We start from the raw sequence: 22,063 nt of genomic DNA, 5'->3' as shown, positions 1-22,063 counted from the left end.
GCGTGTGAGTCTGTCTGTCTGTATGTGTGTCTAGCTGTGCGTGAGTCTGTGTGTGTGCGTGTGCCTAGCGTGTGTTTGTCTATTCCTGTCTGTCTGTCTGTCTGTCTATCTGTCAGTATCCCTGTCTGCTTGCCTACCTACCTGTATCTTATGTGCCTCCCTCCCTCTCTCTCTGAACAGCCTGTGCAAGGTGGTTGAGTGAATGGCAGATGTTACTACGGCAACAGTTGGTGGGAGGAGTGGGTGGGGCTTCTGTGCCATCTGTCAGGGGTCAGAGATCACCCTGCACCCTGCTGTCCCTTCCCTCCACAAAAACCTGAAGAATACAAGAAATTATTGAGGGGCCATCGGGGGGCACAGAAGAGCTGTGAATTGCTGCTAAATGTCTGTTTGTTTTAGAGAATTGGACAAAGCAGAGATATTTTTAAGGCAAACTTGAGAAGGCAGAATCCCAAGAGGTGGGTGTTGTTTCAGCCCCTGCTGTTCATCCACAGTGAGAATCGTATCTGTGATAAACCTGCGCTCTCTGTCAGTGTGAGTGTGATGCACACCAGCCAGCCTCCGCACAGAGCCTTGGAAAAGTTCAGCAGAGTGTAATACTGTGCTTTACAATAGCGCTCTGTGCTTTAACTGTGGGAAGAGTTTATAAAGTTTGGTAGAGCATGTTTTTTTTTAAAAAATACATTCTACCATACCTCTGCACTTTACAATGCTTCTCTATACCTTACCATGCTTTATTACACTTTGCTAAACTAGCAGCTTAGTAACACAAGTCTAGATTAGTTTCCAGACTACCTGTATTCTTCAAATGTACAGATAGATCTACATCTTCTGCTGTAATTTGAACACAAAAAAATGGTCAACTATTTGCACAAATGGCAGTCGATTAGAATTTTGCAGGAAGTACCTCGCCCCCCATGCACCTGACACGGTAAGCAAGCACCCCTATATTTTTATATAGTGTTGACCCTCATGCTCGTGAACATCGTTGAAGTTACTGGTGAAAGTATAACGAACCAAGGGGGAAAAAAAAGAGGATTGAATAGTGGTGCCACAGAGACACCTACTGGTGAAGTAGAGTAGTACAGGCTGAAAAGGAGTGAATTTAATCAGTGAATATGATGGAAATGTCAAGTTACTTCAACAGGGGGCACGTAGACCAATCTAGATTATTGACACAGTGATGAACCTCTGAGATTTAATTACAGACTAACAAACCAAGACAGGATAAAAAAAAAATCTCTTTAATAAAATATTAAATCTTTAAAAATGTGTAAGACATTGCAGACAAAGTCCTTGACATTACATAGGGTTACATTTATATTAAATACATATAATCATCATCAAGTCCAGTTGCTCAGTCCGTGTTTCCCCATGCTGTCCAGGCACGCTTCACCCTGCAGATACCCGAGGAAGCTGGCAATGCATCGCAGGGCGGACGCTGCAGGAGTCCTTGAGGAGGGACAGAGTTGGGGCTCAGCTCTGGCTCCCCCAGCCCCTCAGCCCAGGTCTGTGGGGGTCCACAGTGCTGAAATGGTTAACAAGGATGGTCCGAGTCGAGTCTATCTGCTCCTGGAACCGGAGGATCTGCTGATCCCCAGCTTTACGCTGAGAGACAGAGAGAGACAGACACAGAGACAGGTCAGTAGATCAATGCAGAAGCAGTCATGCAGGTTACTGCCCTGTAGTTGTGTGTTTTATCAGTGGTTCAACGCAGTTCACTCACAATATAGATGCACAGCCTCTCCTGCTCCAGTATGAAGAAGTCCACCAGCGACAGTTCCTCGAAATCCTGCTTCAGTCTCAGGAATCCACAGTTCAGGGAGCGCTTGGAGTGTTCGTGCCTGACAGCGAGAGAGAGAGAGAGATTACAGTGTAATGAGCCGAGACGCCACTAGGGGCGATCTGCTCGTATTATCCTTACAGGACGCGCACGTACAAATAGGTACCTATGCGTGTCGGTTTTATTTCAGTATTTGTGTATCTTTTTTATATAGACTGTTTGTATTTCATTTTGCAATTGCTTTGGCAATACTTAAGGATGTAGTAATGCCAATAAAAGTATCTTGGACTTTGAGGAGAGCGCTGTTCCAGCAGCATGCCCTGGGATCGACGCGCACAGGCAGGAATGGGGTGGGGTAGGGACGGTAGGGAAGGGTCTCACCAGGGGTCATCGTCCGGCTCCCACCCCTCCAGCTCCTTCAGACAGTAGAAGCAGCGCGCCACGTCGGGCTCGTTCTCGCTCGGGCAGTGCACGAACCCGGCCAGCGCCATCTGGTGGGGAGACACGGCGTGACACAGCGTGGGTTGGAGACAGATTTGTGAGCAGAGTAGAGGGACAACCTCCCTGGCCATGCACATCAATTACTAGAAACTTATTTGTAAACCGACATTACATGAGAATCGTTTCGGGAGGACTTGTCAATACTAAATTAAGTCATTTTAGCGTGAAAATACATGTTTATCATCGGCCTTCATTGTGGATTAGGTGGGCGATTAAAAACACACACTTATGTTTAATGAACTACGCCGCATCACACGTGCTTGTTCAGCTGGATGTCTTAAAATACAAACAAACATTAAACGCGGAGCACGTTGTTAACGATTTGATAACATGTATTCAACACGATTTAAATAATTAAAGTGAATACCACAATAGGAATTATTAACACGCTATATTTGTTTGCTTATTTTAAATGGTACCTTCTCTGGGGTACACTGGCAGCCCTCTGTAAACGGCCAGTCCGTGAAAGTCTGAAGCCGTTTTTCGAAGCGATACATCTCCTGGTAAAGCAGGAGGGTTGAGCTGCGGATACCCGAGGCCGACATTTCGAGGGTGTCAAAAAAACTAAACAACGAGAAAACCCGACCGGCACACAGGGAGGATTAACACTGCAACACCGACCGCTTCTTCAGGAAACCGAACCGAACCGAACCTGAGCCGACCGAACTTCAAAAACGGAAATCATAAACGGTGAAAAAACAGACCAGCGCAGAAGCCGTCTGTCTTAAAAAGCTTTTGGGTGAGTCGGTTCGCTGATTGGTTGATTGATTGATTGATTGATTGATTGATTGGAGTCGGTGACGCGCATTCAGCTTGTGCACGAAAGTGTTAGCGTTCAGTCTCATGCGCCACATCCGGAAAAAGCAACACAACACAACGACCCGCCTGCGTCTAATGTTGATCTAGACTTGCAATTCAACAATATCAACGCCGTGCTAATAACAGGCACTGCAATTAAGCTTGTGTGTGGTTTTTATTTGTTCGTTATTTAACGTGTGCGTTTATATATATTTTTTGCTTTTATTTTGAAGTAAGGTGACAAAGTAACTTGTGTGTCCTCGGCTGGAAATCAAAAACAAAAACAAACACATCCTAACATGGTGGACACGGGGACAGCAACGCTGGACAATCGCGCTGCGGTAAGTAACTGTTTTACTTCACTTTGCGAAAGAGAAGTGTTCTGAAAAAGTAACTTTAGGCTTGGGTTTGAGAGTCGCTGTTAAAAACAGCAACAGAAAATGTATTTGACAGACTGACACACAGACCGACCGCCGGGAACTTATTTTTTAGAACATAAGAAAGTTTCCAAACGAGAGGCCATTCGGCCCATCTTGCTCGTTTGGTTGTTAGTAGCTGATTGATCCCAGAATCTCATCAAGCAGCTTCTTGAAGGATCCCAGGGTGTCAGCTTCAACAACATTACTGGGGAGTTGGTTCCAGACCCTCACAATTCTCTGTATCAACATCACATATTTTGTCTGAAATACTCCTTATAGCGTGTAGTAGTCTTTTGGTGTTTTTTGTAGTATGATGTCACAATATAGCGGCAGAATGTTGTTATTTCATTAACAGACTTGTTGGCTGCCCAGTTTGTTTACATTGGTTCAGGAGGTTATGAATGACAAGATACAAGCAGACACACCTTTTGGATGGTACCTGAACTGTTATTGTGGGTGAAAGTTAAAAGTCAAGCAGACAGGCGTTTCTAACGCTAGTGCCTTCATCAGTGTTATTGAAACTAGAAGAAACCGAGTCAAGCAGACAGGCGTTTCTAATGCTAGCGCCTTCATCAGTGTTACTGAAACTAGAAGAAACCGAGTCAAGCAGACAGGCGTTTCTAATGCTAGCGCCTTCATCAGTGTTATTGAAACTAGAAGAAACCGAGTCAAGCAGACAGGCGTTTCTAATGCTAGCGCCTTCATCAGTGTTACTGAAACTAGAAGAAACCGAGTCAAGCAGACAGGCGTTTCTAATGCTAGTGCCTTCATCAGTGTTACTGAAACTAGAAGAAACCGAGTCAAGCAGACAGGCGTTTCTAACGCTAGCGCCTTCATCAGGGTTACTGGAAAGAGGCAGCGGCGGTGTTATTTCAATCTGTCGGAGGTGTGAACTTTACAGGCTTGTTTATTGAGCAGCCCCAGCCAAGGGTGTCTTTCCAAAGCCTCGCTGGGCTGGTGCGTAACTTTACTCCCCAGAGCACGAGTGTGAAATGTGCTTACTGCTTAAAATCTGCCCCCCTCCCCCCCGGTCCCTCCGTGTGTCAGTTTGCACACTCAGCGCTCGACCCCTCAGCGTTCCCCTCATACTCTCAATCACTGCCAGTGTGTGTGTGTGTGTGTGTGTGTGTGTGTGTGTGTGTGTGTGTGTGTGTGTGTGTGTGTGTGTGTGTCTTGGAGTTTTATCACGCTTGCTCGTGAACAAGTGGAAGTTTGCAGCTGGCAGATCTCTCTCTCTCGTTCTCTGGTTCTCTGGTTCTCTCGCTTGTTCAGTCGGCTGCTTGTCGGGAGTTCATCTTGGGTCTCTCCTCTGATCTAAGAAGCCAGACCGTTTCTTGGAAACTTTACGACTGGTTTGGAATCTGTTTAGAAAAACTGCATTCGATCCTTTCAACAATATCAGTGGACTGACTCCAAGATGTGATTACATTGTTTTCTTTTTTCAGTTGACACTTTTTTAAATGTATATATTAAAGAACTTATCATTTATTTTTTAACCCAAACTCTTCTGATTTTTTTTTTCTGCGTTACCTTTTTCACGCAGCCGAGAGGGGAGGGGAGGGGGTCTGGAAAACAGCTGGGGGTGTCCGGATTGATAGAGGCACACTCCGTGAAAGGACGGGCTCAATGTGGTGCCGCGGTAGGTGACTGTTCAGTGTGTATTTATTAATGTATTTATTGTGTTTACAATAAACAGGTGCCTGGGGTAAAATATACATACATTGTTGTGCGTAAAAGAAACGTGCATTGATTGCTTTTGCTGTTGAATTGTTAAACAGTGTGCGTGTGTGTCTAGTCATACAGCAAGTCTTTAATATTGCCAATCCTAAACCGTTCTCAGTGTCACACTGTTGTGATTGTAGCGGCGTCTGGGTCTCGGTTCACCCTCTAGCGGTTTCAGACTCATGAGACACCAAATCTGCACCAGAATGAATGACGTGTTACCCATTTCACCGTTTTTTTAAATTATTATTGGGGTGTTGGGGTTTGTCAGTGTGTGCCGCGTCATCATCTCACCAACGATTTTAAGCAGTAAACTGTAAGACATTTAAAAGTGAACTAATTCCGACACACCGCCGACAAAGCTTGCTTGTGCGTGCCGCCAGTGCTGCAGATTTGAGGCCGGTTCAGGTACAGCGTCTCACGAGCGCAGAGCTGCGTGTTTGCACGAACCTGCAAACCAATTCAGATAAATGCGTTTCCAGCCCACGCGTGGGCCTCGCGTCTAGCGATGACTATCTACAAGGAGGATTTGCTGGCCCTGTATCCTAACCTCCGCGTTATTGATTTGCGTCTGCTTGTGGCGGTGTCTGTCGCAGCGTCAAGGGAGAGAAGCGTTGCTTGCCTGAAATTACTCAAAAACGATTTGCTTTCTGCAGGGAGTTTGATTAGACTAGGGCAGAGATCGATCCGTGCACCAGATCTGACAAAAACGGGATTATTCAACTGTAATTGCACTGTCGCTGCGAGAGCATGAATGGTTCATGTCTGACTCTGTGTGTGTGTGTGTGTTTGCGTTTGCTGTAATAAACACACAGAATCGAGCGTCTGGCTGTTGAAACGGGTTCTTCTTAAAACACGGGCCCTTACCTCTTAAAGGGTACATGTGGGTTACGATGCTTGCCTGTGCTTGGGGGTGTTTAGAGCAGACGCATCACGTGATCTCAGCGCGTCGGTTGGGTTTCACGTCTCCAACAGAGATCTCTCCTCTGGGTTACAGTAATGCAGTTACCAGAGTTGATGGCGGTTTGCCATGTTTATTTTTTTTAATGTGCTTTACTATCCCCGCCCGGAACAAACGTGGTATTTGCATTTGCTAAGGTGTTGCAGTGGGGACATGTTAGTGGTTACACACTGGTGTACCTGGATGCAGTTGAGACATGATTCGGAGAGCTCTGTTGAGGTTCTGTGTGGCTTCAGTCTTCTGTTTATTTTTTGTAAAGTGTTAAGCTCTTTGTTCATTTACTTGTATTTCTTCTGGAGGCTCGATGATCCAGTGGTTAAAGAAAGGGGCTTTGATACCAGGAGGTTCAATCCCAGACACTGACTCCCTGTGTGTGACCCTGAGCAAGCCACTGAACCTCCTTGTGCTCCGTCCTTCGGATGAGACGTAAAACAAACGAGGTCCTATTGGAAGTGACTGCAGCAGTAGTTGTGATGCGTAGTTCACCCCCTAGTCTCTGTAAGTCGCTTTGGATAAACGCCTCTGCTAAATGACTCTTAATAATCTCAATAGAAATGCTCTGTGCCCTGGCTGTGGTTCACACAGCGAGGCTGTGTTTGTCTTTCTTTGCCCGCTGTGCTGTGAGAGGGTCTTTGTGTTGCCCAGAGTGAGTGTGAAATTGCCAGCGATGCGCAAGAGAGTCGCAGTCAATATTGAGATTCTTCAAGGGGCTGCTGCAGGGAGCAGAAAAAAACATACCGTCCTTCAAACTGAGAGTCAAGCAGAGAGACGCTTCTAATGCTAGTGCCTTCATCAGTGTCATTGAGGTGAAACTAGAAGAAGCTGATCTGTCTTAAAAACTCATGTCAGTTTTTACACTCCCTCGTTACCAGTTTTGACACACACACAGTGAAATACACACACACTGTCACAGTAAAATGCATGCGTTTCTGCCTTTCATTACAGCAGGGATGGAAATAAGACTCCTGTTGCACAGCTGTTTCAGCCATTCCAGGTTTTACTGCTACCAGCTTGATTAGCCCCAGTGTGTGTGTGTATAGGTAACAAGCTCAGGTGTGTCTGATTTAAATGCATAGCAAAACCTGGAATGGATCAAACCGCTATGCAACGGGAGTCTTAATTTCCTCCCTAGTGTAAGTGCAGTAGTAACCAGACTAATGGGGGTGCTTAAAAAAGAACTACGCTGCTAGTTATGAATCTGTGTCGTCTGCAGAAACCCCAGATTACCATCTAAAACAAACTTGGTAATGATTTACAGCAGAAGAATTGGGGGCTGTAATTGAAAAGTTTGACCACCGGAGGGCAGTAGAAGCACAGCAATTGGCATCTAGAGTTTCTGAAATACCTTTACTATCATAATGAAATGAGAGATGTATTTGGAGGGGGGGGGGGGTGAGTAAAATTGAGTGTTATATACTCCACCCTGCTGTGTTATTGGACCCCTGAGGGAGAGAGGTGGGGGGGGAGGAGAGATGCAAGGGAATGGGAAAGGAGAAATAGATGAAGGGAAGAGAAAAGGAGGGGGCGAAGAAAGGGGCAGTGTTGAAAGGAAAAAAAGGAGAGAAGGGGAGTGGTAAAGGGGGGAGAGAGAGAGAGAACGCAGGGGAGAGCAAAGGGAATCGAAGGGGAAGGAGAGAATGGAGAATTAGAGGGGGGAGAGAGAGAGCGTGTTTCTCTGATGAGAAGTGACAGGCGTCCTCGCTTCCTCCTGGGCTCAGATTGACTGCGTCAGGCTGAGCATTGAAGCTGAAACACTCAGAGAGGCTGGAGAGGGGGAGGGGGGCTGTGATAGACTGACACTCTCACTGCTCCTGCCTGAGCTCCTGCAATGGATAGAGACCTGATAGCACAAACTCCCGGCTCCTGATCATTTCAATAACAGAATGAATCCAGGAGAGTTCTGGAACCCAGGACTGGGAGCAGGGCTAGTGTGTAACACACGCACACACACACACACACAAGCAAGCATGTGCGATGACAGTCCTCAGGGTATATTAAGTACTGGACTAATTATAACTATCACAAATAAATTGAGACCTCAGAAATGTGTCTGGTGCCTTCATCAGTGTTATTGAAACTAGAAGAAACCGAGTCAAGCAGACAGGCGTTTCTAATGCTAGTGCCTTCATCAGTGTTATTGAAACTAGAAGAAACCGAGTCAAGCAGACAGGCGTTTCTAATGCTAGTGCCTTCATCAGTGTTATTGAAACTAGAAGAAACCGAGTCAAGCAGACAGGCGTTTCTAATGCTAGTGCCTTCATCAGTGTTATTGAAACAAGAAGAAACCGAGTCAAGCAGACAGGCGTTTCTAATGCTAGTGCCTTCATCAGTGTTACTGAAACTAGAAGAAACCGAGTCAAGCAGACAGGCGTTTCTAATGCTAGTGCCTTCATCAGGGTTATTGGGGTAAACCTCCCTCTCCCCCTCGCAGCTGGTTGGGATGGACAGTTGATCCTCTCTCCTCGTATTTCACCCTCTCATCATTACATCCATTAAAGTCCCGTTCGGTGCCATTGAGAAGCCCAGAACAGCACATTAGCAGCAGAGCTATTGAGCGCAACACGGCGCACGCTGAATTATTAACGCGCCGCTGCAGTAATGAGGAAAGGTGATCTTGAGGAGCCGACCACAGCAAACGCATGACAGAGAGGTCACCGCGCAAGAGAAAGGGAGCTGAGAGAGACAACAAACTGCATGCAGGATCCACGGGATTAAAGCACAGCACAGGGTAGTGAAGCACAGAGCAGAGCATGAACCAGCCCCCTTCTCAAAGCACAGTGAAGAGAATGAAGCAGCCCCCTTCTCAAAGCACAGTGAAGATAATGAACCAGCCCCCTTCTCAAAGCACAGAGAAGATAATGAACCAGCCCCCTTCTCAAAGCACAGTGAAGATAATGAACCAGCCCCCTTCTCAAAGCACAGTGAAGATAATGAACCAGCCCCCTTCTCAAAGCACAGTGAAGATAATGAAGCAGCCCCCTTCTCAAAGCACAGTGAAGATAATGAACCAGCCCTCTTCTCAAAGCACAGTGAAGATAATGAACCAGCCCCCTTCTCAAAGCACAGTGAAGATAATGAACCAGCCCCCTTCTCAAAGCACAGTGAAGATAATGAAGCAGCCCCCTTCTCAAAGCACAGTGCAGATAATGAAGCAGCCCCCTTCTCAAAGCACAGTGAAGAGAATGAAGCAGCCCCCTTCTCAAAGCACAGTGAAGATAATGAACCAGCCCCCTTCTCAAAGCACAGTGAAGATAATGAACCAGCCCCCTTCTCAAAGCACAGTGAAGAGAATGAAGCAGCCCCCTTCTCAAAGCACAGTGAAGATAATGAACCAGCCCCCTTCTCAAAGCACAGTGAAGATAATGAACCAGCCCCCTTCTCAAAGCACAGTGAAGATAATGAACCAGCCCCCTTCTCAAAGCACAGTGAAGATAATGAAGCAGCCCCCTTCTCAAAGCACAGTGAAGAGAATGAACCAGCCCCCTTCTCAAAGCACAGTGAAGAGAATGAACCAGCCCCCTCAAAGCACAGTGAAGAGAATGAACCAGCCCCCTTCTCAAAGTTTACTGCTGTGGTATCCCCCTGGTAAAAGCACAGCACAGTGCAGTAAAGCACAGTGAAGTTAAAAGCTCCTTCTAGAAAGTTTGTCAAAGGCACGGCACAGCGTGGTGAAGCACGGAGTCGGTCTGCATTGTCATTGAAGACCCTTTGTAAGAAACAGAGAAGTGTTATTGATCGTTAGAGATTTTTCCTGCCAGCCTGAGAATCCGATGCTGTGCTTAAGATTTGCGGCTAACACGAAGAGTGAATGAATAGAAAACAGAAAGAGAGAGACAGTGTGAGAATGGAGGCGTGTGGTACTGACTGTGAGCCGGCTGCAGTGTGGAGGGCAGTGGCTTTGAGGAGCTCCGTGGTAGTTCTGAAACCCAGCACTGACTCGGGTTCTTCTAGTTTCATGTCAACACCGATGAAGGCACTAGCATTAGAAATGTGAGAGTGTGTGTGTGTATCAGTACGTGTGTGTGTGTGTGTGTGTACGTGTGTGTGTGTCAGTGTCAGTGTGTGTGTGTACGTGCGTGTGTGTGTGTCAGTGTCAGTGTGTGTACGTGCGTGTGTCAGTGTGTGTGTCAGTGTCAGTGTGTGTACGTGCGTGTGTGTGTGTCAGTGTGTGTACGTGCGTGTGTGTGTGTGTGTGAGTGTCAGTGTCAGTGTGTGTACGTGCGTGTGTGTGTCAGTGTCAGTGTGTGTGTGTACGTGCGTGTGTCAGTGTGTGTGTCAGTGTCAGTGTGTGTACGTGCGTGTGTGTGTGTCAGTGTGTGTACGTGCGTGTGTGTGTCAGTGTCAGTGTGCGTGTGTGTGTGTGTGTGTGTGTGTGAGTGTGAGTGTGGGGCTGCAGTACTTTCCTTCTTTCTCTGCTTGTCTGCAGCACAGCGTGAGCCATGTGAAGTGGCAGCTCAGCCAGGCTGTTTAGCATTCAGTTCACTTCCCATGGACTCCACTGCAGGAAAGAGAGAGAGGGGGGGGGAGGAGAAGAAAGGAGAAATGGAGAGGGAACTAAGAAAAGACAAGGAACTCTTTTTTTAATGTGTTTTTGTAATCCTGACTTACTTGTTTCCAAAGACTGAATCATGTGCGAGAATGTGTGTGTGTGTGTGTGTGTGTGTGTGTGTGTGTGTGCGTGTCTGTACGTCATTGTGAGTGTGTGTGTGTGTCATTGTGTGTGTGCGTGTCTGTACGTCATTGTGAGTGTGTGTGAGTGTCATTGTGAGTGTGTGCGTGTCTGTACGTCATTGTGAGTGTGTGTGTGTTTTTGCTGCCAGGATTAAGCTTCTAGAGACTTAGAGCAGCATTGTAAAGCATTCCTAGACACACGGAGAAGAAAGGCAATGATGAAACAAACGGGGGGAAAATGAAAGAGAATGATACACAGTGAAAGAAAGGAGGGAAAGAGCAGTGCTGTACTATTGTGTGCTGAGCTGAGCTGTGCTGAGCTGAGGGAATCTGCTTGTAAGATGACTTTGACTCCTGCTTCGATGACAGGGCGGCTATAGTTTGTGATTGGTCCGCCCAGGCTGCAGCCTCAGCCAATCCCGGCGCAGGAATTTAAGGTGCCTTTAGGTTATACCCAGCCCCCCCCCCCCCCCCCCCCCCCCAAAAAAAAGAGAAGAATCTGCGAGAGAGAGAGGGGCATGCATGCAGCAGCTTGACAGAGTGTCTCTGCTCAGTCACAGTGCACAGTCCACCCCCACAGCCTCGTTCAGTCGCTAGATCCTGTCTCTGAGTGTGTGAGTGTGCAAGTGAGAGAGCGTGTCTGTGCCTGAGAAGAAGCTTCTCAACTCGGGGAGCTGCGTGTGTATTTATACAGATCTATATATATATTATTATTATTATTATTTTGTTGTTGGATTTGGGATTTCTGAATTCCCGAATTATCGGACTGCCTCTGTTTGAACGTTCCGGCTTGCGCTGTCCCTTCCGCTGTCCCTCTGTTGCTGGACATTTGGACGAGAACAGGAGTGGACAGGACAAGGAGAGGGGGGGGGGGGGGATTAGGGTCCACCAGTCTTAAGGATTTTTTCGAAGACGCTGGCTACAAATGTGATTTGTTTCTTTGTTTTAAACATTTCTTGGAGTACCGAGTGGAGCTCTGGACAGACTATGATATTGGGTAAGTTATGCTTTTCAGCTTTTTATTTATTTATTTACTTTTATTTCACTTTTGATTAAACCAGGAAAGTCACGTTTAAGATTAAAATCTCTTTTTTTGCAAGGGAGACCTGCTCAAGAAGGAGGCTTATAATACACGCACACACACACACACACACACACACACACACACACACACACACACATGAGATCAACCAGTACGAAGGAGTTCATCAGACGAACAGGTTTGGTGTGTCGGGTCATTGTGTGTGAATTAAGAGGTGATCGATTTCATCCTGTGCTGTGCAAAAGTATTCAGAAATCGATTTCATATTCACAAACATTTAGCAAACCATCTTTTTAAAATAATCCACAAGGATGCTGATTCACTGTAACTAAACTTCAAGCAGGGGGGGTGAGGGGGTGTGGGGGGGGGGGGGGTATTATTTATATGATATGTTACATCATCCTTAGATCCTTGCAATTGTCTGCATAATATTCTAATATATATATTTTTTAATGGTTTATTCGTCAATGCTTGTATAACTGAAAGCCAGTTCAATTGTTAAACTATATCATTGTTTATTTTCTCCTTATTAAGAAATATATATAATACTGTATTTGTATCTGTGCTATTTTTAAAAATAAAACCAGAACATGTCATTTCCTCCTTTTAATAATAATAATAATAATAATAATAATAATAATATTGAAAGCGAATGAGCTGCTTTTCAGCAGGTCTGTTTGGGACACATGACTCTGAACTGCAGCCGTGCAGTTGACCTGTCCTGTCCCTGTGCAGTATTTATTTCTTATAAATTACACTTTGACGCTACTTCGATAAGAGTGCGGCTCGTCTCTCTGCCGGGACGGGACTTTAAGAGGTAAGATTCGGCTGTCAGAACCACGTCACCCCAGCTGAGTCCCTGCCAAGGATAATGTTGGACAAAAAAAAAACCAAACTGACGCATTTCAACGACCTCCTCGAAACTTTGAAACAGAACTTGAAATAACGTGACCGCGCTTTCGATTTGACGGCGCGCAGAAACGTCAACTTCACAAATAAAAGCCCTTATATTTATTATAGTTTATTGCTATTTTGTAATTTTAAAAAAGCCGCTATTAAGACTAAACCCTTGAAATACTTGTAATTAAATCCACGTTAACGGCAGAACACCGTTTCGCCCTGGAGGCCGTCTCTGAGTTCATGAAGCGTCTAGTGTTTTTGAACTCGCCTCTGTTGGGGTTGCGCCCTGTCTCTGCACCGCCCCGGGATTTCAATATCCCTCCCCGAGACCCTGAAATATCCTGGTTTCTAATCTCATGCTTTCGCATCCATATATTACAACAGCAAGACCGCAATGCCGGTCTCGATCCAGATATGAAGTGGATGTAAATACTATCACAGTAATCCGTGCATCCGATTGGATGAATAGGTTTTTAAAGATAGTTTACACTTATAACCACCTCCCCCCCTTCTGTTCGGAGGTCCCGTGTTTTTTTTTTTTTGGTACCTCAGAGGTGGCCACCCTAATTACCCTGCACCCCTAATTTCAAGGCTGCTCCGTTTGAAGGAGATTGCCTCTCGCTTGTGATTGTGTTGCGCGCTCTGCTCCCGGCTGAAGTCCTCGCTGATCCTCCTCTGCGTTTAAAGCCAGCCTCCTGGGCATGTTTTTTTTTTTTAAGAAGGTGGATTTAGCCTCGCGGTTAATTGCTCAAGTTGAAACAAACCCTCTCTTTGTCTGCAGCTGCTGAGCTGCCTGCCTGCCTGTCTGTCTGTCTGCTTCCTTATCTGCAAGCCTGTACTGCGCTCTTTTTTTTTTTAATTGCAGTTTTAAAAAGCCGCCTTCCCTCTCCTCTTGCGCCTCGTTCTGTTTGCCGCGACACTCTCTCTCTCTCTCTCTCTCCTCTCTCTCTCTCTCTCTCTCTCTCTCTCTCTCTCTCTCTCTCTCTCTCTCTCTCTCTCTCTCTCTGTGTGAATTCGTTCGGGTTTGTAATGTCAGTAGTCCTCTGTGCATTGAGCATTGCTGATCGACAGTGATAGCTGACCTTTTCCTTGAAAGAGCTCCCTTTTTATATTTTCAATCAAACCGTGCAAAACAGAATTTGATATGTTCTATATATTTGATATATATTTTTTATATGGTTTTGATATGTTATGTAGATATTTGATATTTTTTTTATATTTGAGATATTTATAATACATTTGTATTTTCAATCAGAAACAATGCAATACAGATGCCAAGGATTTCAAGATGTTTATATATATATATATGCAATGAATTTCCTCCTGGACTGTGCCTTTGTATCTCAGTGTTCTGGGCAGCTGGAATCCTGTAATGGAATAGGTAACAGGACTACATCCCCCAGAATACCCTGGGGCTTGTATTCTGGGGGATGTAGTTTTCTTTGTCCTCCCCTTGCTCATTCACACCTGATGTAACCACTGTTCACCTGGGAGATGTATCTCTGCTGTACTGTTTGAAGAAGGCTGAAGCCAAACCCTTGTAGCTCATTATAAATTCATTCATTTAACTGTTTGCTCAGTCAGGCCACGTTGTGTCCTTTATACCACAAGTGGAGTCAGACACACCTGAGCGTGTTACCTGAGCGTGTTACCTGCACACGCTGCGGCTAATCAAGCTCGTAGTTAAACCTGGAATGGGTGAATCGAGGAGTCTTGTTGCCATCTCTGCATAAGACTCCCCTTGCATAGCAGTTTGATCCATTCCTGGTTTTGCTATGCGTTTTAATAAGACGCACCTGAGCTTGTTACCTGTACACACTGTGGGCTAATGAAGCTGGTAGTAAAACCGTGATGTATTTTCTCAGACTGCTTGTAAGAGTTTGGATGGCGTGTTCGCTGTGCAGGGTGTAGACTGCGCTGTATTTCCATAGGAATCGGGGGGGGGGGGGGGGAGGAGAGAATGACAAGCCACTATCTAAAAGCAATCGCTCTTGGTTTCTGCTAGCTCTTGTCAGTTCAGTGTCAGTAGCGTGTGTAATGGACACTCATTAATGGGCTATAACTCTGCGTGGCAGGGCTGGCATTGATTGAGCTGGCAGACTGTCCCACCTTCCTGGATCCACTGCTGCAGCACCAAGCACAACACACTGGACCTAATCAAGCTGTTGTGTTTATTTTTTTCCTTCCTCTGTCCTTCCCTCTCTATCGAGAGTGATTTATAGCCCCCGGCTTGCCTTTCAATGAGATTTTACAAGCTAGAGGCTACAGCGCAGCTGAAGAAAACTGCCTGCATTAATATTTAAATGCTGTCGTGCCAGTAGCATGTTTATCTGAAGCCTGCAGTGTGTGTGTCTATATATCAAAGCGCTGTGGTTATTTGTCGTGGAGCATGCAGAGGGTATCGTTCTAGTTTAAACAGTGAATTCGTATTGCATTGAAAAGCAGTTCTGTTTTAAGACACACACAGAGATTCATACTAATCTCTGAATCAACACACATCCAGCACGGAGAGGCACTTCATTTAAAGAGTGTCCATTCAGCCACTGCCTGCGCTGTGTACCCTGTATTAAATACCCTGGATCCACACACTGTGGAAGAGCTCGCACACAGAGACGCACTCAGGCACGCACACACGCTAATGCATTTGTCATTCTTCTTGGTTAAACAATTCTCGTTCAACAGATTAGTGGGTCTTTGAATTGCACACGGTCTGTCTGTCTGTATCCAAGGCCATTGTTTGAGCCCCTTGAGCAAATCTGTAACGAGAGAATCCATTATGAAGGGAACTGTGGAAATAAATATTGAACCAAGTGTATGATAATATAAAATGAGAGATGTTCAAGAGCAGGGATGGGAATAAGACTCCCGTTGCACAGCAGTTTGATCCATTCCTGGTTTTACTGTGAGTTTAATAAGATGCATCTCGGCTTGTTACCTATAGACACCGAGGCTAAATCAAGCTGGTAGTAAAACCTGGACTGGGTGAAACTGCTACACAATAGGAGTCTTATTGTCGTACCTGGAGTACTCAGCGGTGTGTGCTCTAATCATATATACAACCAGTGAGTCTCTCCTATCCTATCCTCTCCTCTCCTCTCCTCTCTCCTCTCCTCTCAGTCCTGTCCTCTCAGTTCTCTCAATCCTCTCTTAGGGATGCAGGGATAAGGTTTCGACACCAGCCCTGCTGCTGTCATCTCAGAGAAAAATCGATTCACCTTGAGCACACAGAGTAGGAGGTTAGGCTGGCACTGGGAGGGGAGAGGAGAGGATTTGGGGGGGGGCACTGTAGATAAGAAAGAAAGGATGAACTGGAATGCAAGTGAATCTAAATACTGACACAAACTTTGTACAATAAAGGCTTTTTTTTTCCAGCGATATCTTTTAATAAGATCAGCTGAATGTGTATCATATGTATTTTTTTGTACTTATGCAGCTGATTTTATTAAAAGATAACTCCAAATAAAGCAGCCTTTGTCATACTCCTCGCACAGAGACTTATACATATAAACACGGTAACACAGTACAAACACACAGTCCAAATAGAAGCACGCAGGCACACCCAGTACAGGCTCACACCCAGCCTCCCCTCTGTTTTATTCAGTTTTTATTAAATTATCACAACACTATTCTTTTTCCTCATCAAGACGCAAGCGAGTTTAAGAAGACACACTGTGGGCTAAGCAAGCCGGTAGTAAAACCTGGAATGGATGAAACTGCTATGCAACAGGAGTCTTATTTCCATGCACGCTGGATCCATTGGACTCTGACAAGCGGTCAGTTTCCTGTATTTCATGTCACCTGAAGGAGACGCCTGCACTCCTTTGCAATGTGGTGAGAGGGATGGAGACGGAGAGGTCGGTTTGTGTGTGGGGGGGGGGTCTGGTTTCATTGCTCTCTCGACTTGTTAAATTTGAGAACCAGCCCTGGGGGGGGGGGATTATGGGGGTGGGATTACCTGCGCAGGTGTGTCTCCTTGCCTGGGGGGGAGATTAATATCTCTCTGATCCCTCTCCCCAGAAGTGCTGTCAGAACAGCCAGCTACATTGTTGTGTTTCGTCTTTCTGTGTGTTAGCAAGACAGACTGTGGCTACTCCAGCTCGTAGCAGAAACCTGGACTGGGTGAAACCGCCCTGCCGCTGGAGTCTTATTTCCATCCCCTGTTAAGACATTAGCAGATTTAATGCTCAAGTTTAGGAAATTATCAGCCTCCAGTTGAGGTGCAAGGACAGAGTTACTCTTTCATTTAAATTGCCTCCAGTGTACCTGCTGCAGCAAGTCTCTCCTTGCCGGCTCAGTGCTGGGGAGGCTTGTGATGAATCACCCCACCCCCCCGGGGGATGTATTTAATACAGTGGAGAGCTGTGAAGCTGGGTCACGTTTCTGGGAGTGTTGTTCAGGTGGAGTTTCTACCCCCCTAGGGGCAGATTAGATGGTTCAAAAAGCAACCAGCTACAAACAAACCCTCTACCCCACATCACCTTTTAATATCTTCAGGGCATTTTTTATTATTATTAATTAATGAATTAGTCATTAGTCATTTATCCAAAGCAACTTGGAGACTAGCGGGTGAACTGTGCATCACAACTGCTGCTGCAGAGTCACTTCCAACAGGACCTCGTTTGTTTTACATCTCATCCGAAGGATGTGAAGTGACTTGCTCGGGGACACACACAGGGAGTCAGTGGCTGAGCTGCGATTTGAACCTCCTCGTAACAAGCCCTTTTCTCTGCCCGCTGCTCCCATCATCGTTCTGTCGCGCCGCGGTATTCAGGGATATTCAAAACAAGCCCTGCTCACCCTGTATGATTGCTGCTGGTGGTTGTTGTGAATGCAGGGGCTGTAGGTCAGTGGTGATTGGTGCTCTTATTCATGGGAACCCTGGCTGTGTGCGTGTGTGTGTCCAGCAATTGCTCTCTTTGTCCAGATGTATTTGTATTGACCAGGAACAAGTGGACGGTGAGGATGATTATATTCGAAAGAGGTTGTTTAATGTAGAATACGGAGCCCTTGCTTCCTCGCTCAGTAAATATCTCAGTTTGTCTGAAACAGATAAATCATTGTGCAATACGAGCAGAAGATTATAGAGGGAGGGAGGGAGGAGAGCTTCCACGATCCTCTCTCTTCTCTCTCTCCGCAGTGCTTTGTGTGTTTTTGTATTTGTCTTGAGTGCCAGGCACACCGCTCCTGTACGGAACTCTAAATAATACATATTGATATATTTAATTTATTACTAAACAGAGTCTTAAAATAACCCAGCAGGACATCGAGGGAACTGAGCTAGCGCTTTATAAAATACTGTAGAAAACACGCAGGAAGAGAAAAGCAAAACAAATATAAATACACAATGTGTGATACACAAACCCCCCAGAGAAACACAGAATGCACAAACCACCCAGAGAAACACAGAATGCACAAACCCCCCAGAGAAACACAGAATGCACAAACCCCCCAGAGAAACACAGAATGCACAAACCACCCAGAGAAACACAGAATGCACAAACCACCCAGAGAAACACAGAATGCACAAACCCCCCAGAGAAACACAGAATGCACAAACCCCCCAGAGAAACACAGAATGCACAAACCCCCCAGAGAAACACAGAATGCACAAACCCCCCAGAGAAACACAGAATGCACAGACCCCCAGAGAAACACAGAATGCACAAACCCCCCAGAGAAACACAGAATGCACAAACCCTCAGAGAAACACAGAATGCACAAACCCCCAGAGAAACACAGAATGCACAAACCCCCCAGAGAAACACAGAATGCACAAACCCCCAGAGAAACACAGAATGCACAAACCCCCCAGAGAAACACAGAATGCACAAACCCCCCAGAGAAACACAGAATGCACAAACCCCCCAGAGAAACACAGAATGCACAAACCCCCCAGAGAAACACAGAATGCACAAACCCCCCAGAGAAACACAGAATGCACAAACACAGATTGATACACCTCTGCCCAGGCGTGCAGACACAGACAGAGAAACAGCTCATTCTAGTGGAGGGGGTGTCATTGTGTGTGTGTGTGTGTGTGTGTGTGTGTGCGTTTGTGTTGGCATCGCTAATCCTGGTCTTGGTAATTCTAGTGTTTTGACGGGCCCACCCTAAACACAGCAATGAAGTGTCTCTATACCTGCCATTAGCTTTAGTGTAATTTATAACCATGGTGTAGAATGTGCGAGTTGAGGTTAGATTCCTTACATGCGTGATTGTTTGTGTGCTCAGCTGTGGTCATAAGTGTTGCATCATCCCCCTATAGAAAGAACTTGTTTTGCTTCATAAAGTCCAATGAAACCTGCTGAATAATGTCACGTTCGCATACAGAGTTGCATCGCACTTTGTAGTTTTCCCAGATACTTAATTGAAAAATGTGACATTTCATAATCTAACATGAAATACTGGACTGCTAGGACGGCGTCCGGTAGACTTGTTTGCGTTATCGGTTTGTAGTTTATTTGATACATGGTATTAAATATAAGATCTAAATTATGTTTGTGTTTTTGTAATATTTTAGGTGATACACAACAAAGTGGTTTTAAATGAGAGGAAAAAAGCTACAGAGAAAATTTTTTACCAATTAAACCTCCACCTAGACTTAGTGAATTGTATCATTTTAAATCAAACCTGGAGTTGACTGGCCCTCCAGGACCCCCCCCCCCCAGGACCCCCCCCCCCCCTCCTCCTCCTCTGGGATCGGGGGGTGAGAATGTTGCAGGCTGCGTTGTGGTCTTGGAGAGTCCGTGGGCTGATTTGGGATTCCCAGCACGAGGAGCTGGGATGAGAGTCTTTCTGCAGAGCTCTCCCTCCCTCCCTCCCTCCTGCACTGCTTCAATCAATCCTCACTGCAGAGAGAGAGAGAGAGAGAGAGAGAGAGAGAGAGGGATTCTAAAGTTGGGCAGGCTGGAGCAGAAAGAAAAGTGAAAAATACATTCTCTTTTTGTGATCTGAAGATAATGGATAGTGTCTGGGGTGACCAGGTCCAACCTGTCAGTACGTTTTAAACCTCATTGCAAACAAAAGAACGTTGGCATCGTTTTTATTTGTGGGACATGCGTGTCCCTTAAGGGTTAAGAGTTGTTGTGGAGGCTATGAGAATTCAGCAACAGCGCTAGTTTTTATTTTTTTTGTTCGTGTACAGCGGGTAGCTGTGCAGGAGTCCTCCCTCTCCGTGTCTCTCCCACTCCCCGTCTCTCTCCTCTCGCTCTGTAATTATTTAGATTGTATCGGCTGTCACTCTGCAAATCTACAGACTCAACCTCCGCTCTGTAATAATGCCACTTCTGTTTCAATCAGCCTTTTGTCTTGCTGGCTGAGCGAGCAGAAGATTATTAAAACTGCCCCCCCCCCCCATGCCAGAGGCTTTGACATACCAGGGGTGCAGCAGCACAGGAGCCAAGCTGGGGAAGTGAAACCAACCAAAAAAAAAAGAAAGGATCACGATTCGTAGATGCTCCATGAATCATTAAACCCTGCCATTTCCTCCCCACACCCTTATGAGCCTGTATGTGAAATCTCTGAGCCGTCTTGTGTCCCCCTGAATTAGTATTGTATTACTAACTAAGAGAACTGTTGCGAAAATGCTTGGTTAAATTTAGCATCTTCTTTCTGTAGCTTTGTGCCCTGGTCAGTTTCAATGCCGGGGGGTGGAGTTGGACTCAGAAATGTGTTTTTGAAGGGAGGCAGGCTATTGTATATCCGAGGTGAAGGAGGGTTCATCAGATAGTCCACTCATCCGCACATACGCCCTCCACAATGCAGGAATGTTCATTTCATTATCTGACTGCTGAAAAGAGGTGAAATTTCCCTGAGGCTACCGCACCTGTGTGCTGACAGCTGGTATTCTCCAGCAGTCGACTGTGCACTAGAGAGAGAGAGAGAGAGAGAGAGAGAAAGAAAAAGGAGAGCGCTGGGCTGCAGTGTGGAAGGCAGGGGGTTTGAGGAGCTCAGTGGTTAGATAAAGAAAGCGCTGGGCTGCAGTGTGGAAGGCAGGGGGTTTGAGGAGCTCAGTGGTTAGATAAAGAAAGCGCTGGGCTGCAGTGTGGAAGGCAGGGGGTTTGAGGAGCTCAGTGGTTAGATAAAGAAAGCGCTGGGCTGCAGTGTGGAAGGCAGGGGGTTTGAGGAGCTCAGTGGTTAGATAAAGAAAGCACTGGGCTGTAGTGTGGAAGGCAGGGGGTTTGAGGAGCTCAGTGGTTAGATAAAGAAAGCGCTGGGCTGCAGTGTGGAAGGCAGGGGGTTTGAGGAGCTCAGTGGTTAGATAAAGAAAGCGCTGGGCTGCAGTGTGGAAGGCAGGGGGTTTGAGGAGCTCCGTGGTTAGATAAAGAAAGCGCTGGGCTGCAGTGTGGAAGGCAGCGGGTTTGAGCAGCTCAGTGGTTAAAGAAAGAGATCACTTTATTGGCAACAGAACCGCTCTGAATGAAACTCTGTAAACAGTAAGAGGGTGGGGGTAGAGCAGGAAGGAAGGATCTGAAGCGGCTTTACTCTGGATTGTTATTACGTTACTGTTTCTTTGAGTCCCAGCTCTTGTTTTTTCTTTTTTTATAAACCCAGCCCTGGTATTGTCTCCACACCCATTCACATGGATCTCCATGTGCACCTGGCAACCTGTCTGTATGGAAGCTGATCTCTGCGGCTGGGTGTGTGTGTGTGTGTGTGTGTGTGTGTGTGTCACCGCACCCCCCCCCCCCCAGCCCTCGCTCTGTGTGTCTAATCTTCTATAATTACAAGATCTAACATCACAGCAGCTATTATTACCTATTTAAAGAATTTAAAGAGGCCGTCACTCCTTTCTGAACAAGATGACACACACAGACACACACACACGGCTGCGAACTGAATTGCAGAGCCCAAAAATTGTGACTGAGGAACTATTTTGTTGAGCTGAAGAATGTGAAATTAAGTGACAATTTAAATAAAATTTAAAGTGACTCCTCTGTTGAGTATACATGAGAACAGGACCTATTTATTATTATTATTATTATTATTATTATTATTTACATAACATTTGGTAAACAGAACTTTAAAACTCCCATCAGTAGTTTTAAAATAACTCTGAACTGCACTAAGGTAAGGTGGAGCATTGAGGTCCTGCCTGGACTTAGAGTTAAGTGAACGTCCTCCTTGTCCACTGTCGCCCCCCTGTGGTACTGCAAGGTAATGCAGCCACGCACACCATTCTTCAGCTAGACTTTAGTACTATAAATCAATGAGGTTTGACAGCAATGTTTTTTTTTATGTAACCAAATACAGTGAAGGTAAACAAC

General features: G+C 45.9%; 2 protein-coding genes across 4 annotated transcripts in view; one reads left to right on the top strand and one right to left on the bottom strand.

Annotated features, from left to right (window-relative positions):
- Nucleotides 1-1,228: 1,228 nt before the first annotated feature.
- On the bottom strand, nt 1,229-2,995 carry LOC131720863 (baculoviral IAP repeat-containing protein 5-like). The gene is made up of 4 exons (XM_059013161.1): nt 2,704-2,995; nt 2,165-2,274; nt 1,727-1,844; nt 1,229-1,608 (listed from the first exon to the last, which is right to left on the bottom strand). Exons 1-4 carry the CDS (start codon nt 2,827-2,829, stop codon nt 1,477-1,479), a joined length of 486 nt encoding a protein of 161 aa, XP_058869144.1. The 5' UTR covers nt 2,830-2,995; the 3' UTR covers nt 1,229-1,476.
- Nucleotides 2,996-3,135: 140 nt separating this feature from the next.
- The window catches only part of LOC117962657 (zinc finger protein 385A-like), a 51,656-nt gene continuing 32,728 nt past the window's right edge, over nt 3,136-22,063 (top strand). The window contains exon 1 of one of the 3 annotated variants that reach the window (XM_059013115.1): nt 3,136-3,423. Coding sequence is in view for 2 of the 3 variants with exons in the window: in XM_059013113.1 (XP_058869096.1) it covers nt 5,128-5,140 (13 nt within the window). In the remaining variant the exon portion in view is untranslated. Of the gene's footprint in view, nt 3,424-5,016; nt 5,141-11,393; nt 11,853-22,063 lie in introns of those variants that run through there. The other 2 variants (XM_059013113.1, XM_059013114.1) reach the window with 2 other exon arrangements.

This window comes from Acipenser ruthenus, chromosome 45 (genome assembly GCF_902713425.1).
Source record: "Acipenser ruthenus chromosome 45, fAciRut3.2 maternal haplotype, whole genome shotgun sequence".
NCBI classification, from domain to species: Eukaryota; Metazoa; Chordata; class Actinopteri; order Acipenseriformes; family Acipenseridae; genus Acipenser; species Acipenser ruthenus.
This window is presented reverse-complemented; position numbering and strand designations above follow the sequence as displayed.